Source organism: Salvia splendens, chromosome 7, assembly GCF_004379255.2.
Source record: "Salvia splendens isolate huo1 chromosome 7, SspV2, whole genome shotgun sequence".
NCBI lineage: Eukaryota > Viridiplantae > Streptophyta > Magnoliopsida > Lamiales > Lamiaceae > Salvia > Salvia splendens.
In genome coordinates this window covers 18,595,711-18,599,246 of record NC_056038.1, presented here as the reverse complement: position 1 = coordinate 18,599,246, position 3,536 = coordinate 18,595,711, and the positions used below count along the sequence as shown (strand labels likewise).

Below are 3,536 nucleotides of genomic sequence, written 5' to 3'. Positions count from 1 at the left end.
GCGAAATCTTTGATGAACCTCCTGTAGAACCCAGCGTGCCCTAAAAAGGCTCTGATCTCCTTCTGGTTTGTAGGGTAAGGGAGTTTTGCAATAACTGCTACCTTTGCTGGGTCGACCTCTATTCCCCTGCTGGATACTACATGGCCCAGGACTATTCCTTCAGTTACCATAAAATGACATTTCTCGAAATTCAGAACTAAATCCTTCTGGAGGCACCTTTCCAATACCCTGTTCAGGCTATGCAGCCCTTGATCAAAATCATCCCCATAGACAATGAAATCGTCCATGAAGATCTCAATACAATCTTCCAATAGGTCCGAGAAAATGCTCATCATACATCTTTGGAAAGTGCCAGGGGCATTGCAGAGGCCAAAGGGCATCCTCCTGTAAGCGTAAGTTCTAAAGGGGCAGGTGAACTTCATCTTTTCTTGATCTGGAAATAGCCACTATAACCATCCAGGAAACTGAAGTAATGTTTCCCTGCCAACTTCTCCAGCATTTGATCAATGAACGGCAAAGGAAAGTGATCTTTCTTTGTGACTTGGTTCAGCTTCCTATAGTCTATGCACATTCTCCACCCAGTAACTGACCTTGTCGGGATTAATTCATTTTTCTCGTTTTTCACCACTTGAATCCCTCCTTTCTTAGGCACCATGTGCACTGGGCTGACCCAGTTACTATCGGGAATGGAATAGATAATTCCGATTGAAACTAACTTGACAATTTCTTTCAGCACTTCTTCCCTCATGTTGGAGTTGAGTTTCCGTTGTTGATCGCGGTGTGGCTTGGCTCCTTCCTCCAACCAGATGTGATGCATACACAAATCCGGGCTAATTCCCATCAAGTCTGTCAGCTTCCAGCCGATGGCCCTCTGATTCCTTCGTAATACTTCCTGTAACTTGTCTTCTTGCCCTTGGGTCAATTGACTGTTTATAATGACGGGCATAGATTCGCCTTCTCCCAAGAAGGCGTACTTTAAATGTGCTGGAAGAGGTTTCAACTCTTTTGCGGGCTTTGGCTCCGAGGTGGGCAGAGGGTTCTCTGCAGCTTCATCACTCAGTGGCTTTCCTTGATCAAGCTGCTTTGCAATGCTAGATACTTGAGCTGTCTTACTCGACCCATTTGGCTTTGGACGTTCACAAAATTCTGCTATTGCTTCTGCGACGGCTTGGTCGTTCATTTCTCTGACCTTATTTGTTTCAAACCACTCTTCTACTTCCTTTTCGACCTCTTCATCTAAAGCTGAGTCCGTGAACTGCCTTTTTAAAAATTCTTCTTCCAAAAATTCTTACACCAAGGGCTCAGTTACATCCACAGAATACACGTTCTCTCCGTCGGCTGGCCTCTTCATGGCCTCATTGATATTGAACGTATACTGCTCTCCTTTGATCGTCCCATTGCGGACGTCTATGATAGTGCTGGCCGTAGACAAGAACGGTCGTCCCAGTAGGAATCCACTCGACTCTTTTGTCGTGTGCTCTGTCATCTTGATTACGAAAAAATCAGCTGGGTATAGAAAGTTATTTGCCTTTACAATAACGTCTTCCAGAATTCCTTCGGGGTGAATACATGATCTGTCGGCCAACTGTATCACTATATCCGTGTCGACTAGCTTGGCCTCTCCCAACTTCCGGTAGATGGAGTATGGCAGAACATTGATAGATGCCCCCAAGTCGCACATGGCGTGCTCTACCTGAATGTCTCCGATTGAAATTGGAAGCGTGAACATTCCAGGATCAGTTTTCTTGGAGGGGAGATCGTTTTTCTGGATTACGGCAGAGACGTTCTCATCTGTAATTAGTCTCCCTTCCTCATTGACCTTTCCTGCTAGGTAGTCTTTAATGAACTTACTGATCGGGGGCATTTTTAACGCCGTTAAGAATGGTACCTTCACATCCATGTCCTTGAACATGCTTACCACGTCGATTGTGGCATCCCTTTTCCTCGTCACCATTCCGCGGTACGAATATGGCTTAACCCTTTCAGTTTCTTCTTTCTGAATTTCTTTTGAGGCTTCTCCTCCAACCCTTTCCTTGCCTTTTTCTTCCACTTGACCACCTCTGCTGGATTCTCCCTCTTCCCCATGGCTTGGTTCAGAAACAGTTGGTGGAGATATCGCAGGATGGCTGTGGCCTTGGTAGACCCTTCCTGACCGCAGGGATACTTTACTAATATTCTCATGACCAGGTGGTTGCATAGTAGCTTCATTCCCCTTCAACTCGCCCAGCGATACTACAACTTGAGAGAGTTGTTACGTCAACATCTCCAACGCCGCCCGCTGCTCTTTTTGAGCCTCTTAGATTTCCCGCACTGCATCATTTGGATAGTGTGGTATCAACATTTCTACGTGGCTTTCGTTGGGGTGTCTGTTGTATCTTTGATTTGGTGGTCCTCCACTATAGTTGGGCTGCAGGTGGTCAGATTGTCCGTAGTATTCTTGCTGATACCGCGACTGGTTGTACTGTTGATTTCCCCGTAGGTGTGGTGGAATGTACGTGACCATCTGGTTGTTCGGTTGCCTTCCCTGGTTGGTAAACTGAGGGCCTAGCTGTTTGTATCCCCAATTTCCCTCCGGTTGTCTGCTTGACCAGTTGGGCTGTCCTCCACTGGCCCAGTTTCCTTGAGGTACGTTATGTATCCTGTTTCTTCCAAAGTTTGGTTTGTCCTGGATCCGTGTGGGCCAGTTGGATTGCCCTTCAGAGGGTTGTACTTGCTGGGTTAATAACTGAAGTGGTTGGTTTTGATCAGTCCATCGAAGATTGGGGTGGTCCCTCCATGGAGCTTCTCTCTGTTTCCCCTGGATCCAGTTGCCATTTGCGTTCCAGTGGCCTACGGCATTTACTTGAGCCTGAGGTTCTTCCTCTGGGGGAAACTCGCAATAGTAATGATGTTCTTCTGGAGGTGGCGGCTGCGGTACATACTGTGTCTCCTTCGGTGCAGGTGGTGGCGGTGGTCTTGTTTTTTCTACTGCTTCCAGCAGTTTCTTCTCCATCCGCTCGAATCGAGCCTCCAGCTTTTCATCATTGCGCGCCTCTGCTGCGTGCACTGCTCCTCTCCTGTACTGCCCTCGAGAGGTTTCATACGACCGCTTAGCCTCAATCAGCCTCTCCAAAATATTCTTAGCTTGGCTAAAAAGGGTTTTTGAGAAATTCCCTTGTGCTACGAGGTTGAGGTCGTTTTGCTATCCACCGTGAGTCTTCCATAGAAAATCGAGTAGATTTCCTTCTCTCCCAATTTGTGGTTAGGGCATGCTTGAAGCAGCCCTTGGAACCTATCCCAGTACTAGACGAGGAGCTCGTCGTATTCCTGTCTGGCTTCTGTAATTTCCCTTTTTAGGGCACTTGTTTTTTATGTTGAAAAGAAGCGATCGAGGAATATCATGCGAAACTCAGCCCACGTTCTGATGGATCCTTCCGGCAGCCTTGACAGCCAGACACCCGCGTCCCCCTTCAAGACAAAAGGAATAGCTTTGAGTCTGTAATCTTCGGATGTGGACCCAGCTGGCACGGGTTGAATATCACAGTACCGGCAGAATT

At 47.2% G+C, this 3,536-nt stretch overlaps 1 protein-coding gene across 1 annotated transcript; it reads right to left on the bottom strand.

The window, feature by feature from the left end:
* Positions 1-1,288: 1,288 nt before the first annotated feature.
* Positions 1,289-2,197, bottom strand: LOC121810527. The gene has a single exon (XM_042211288.1). The coding sequence runs from the start codon at positions 2,195-2,197 to the stop codon at positions 1,289-1,291; it is 909 nt and encodes a 302-aa protein (XP_042067222.1).
* Positions 2,198-3,536: the final 1,339 nt, after the last annotated feature.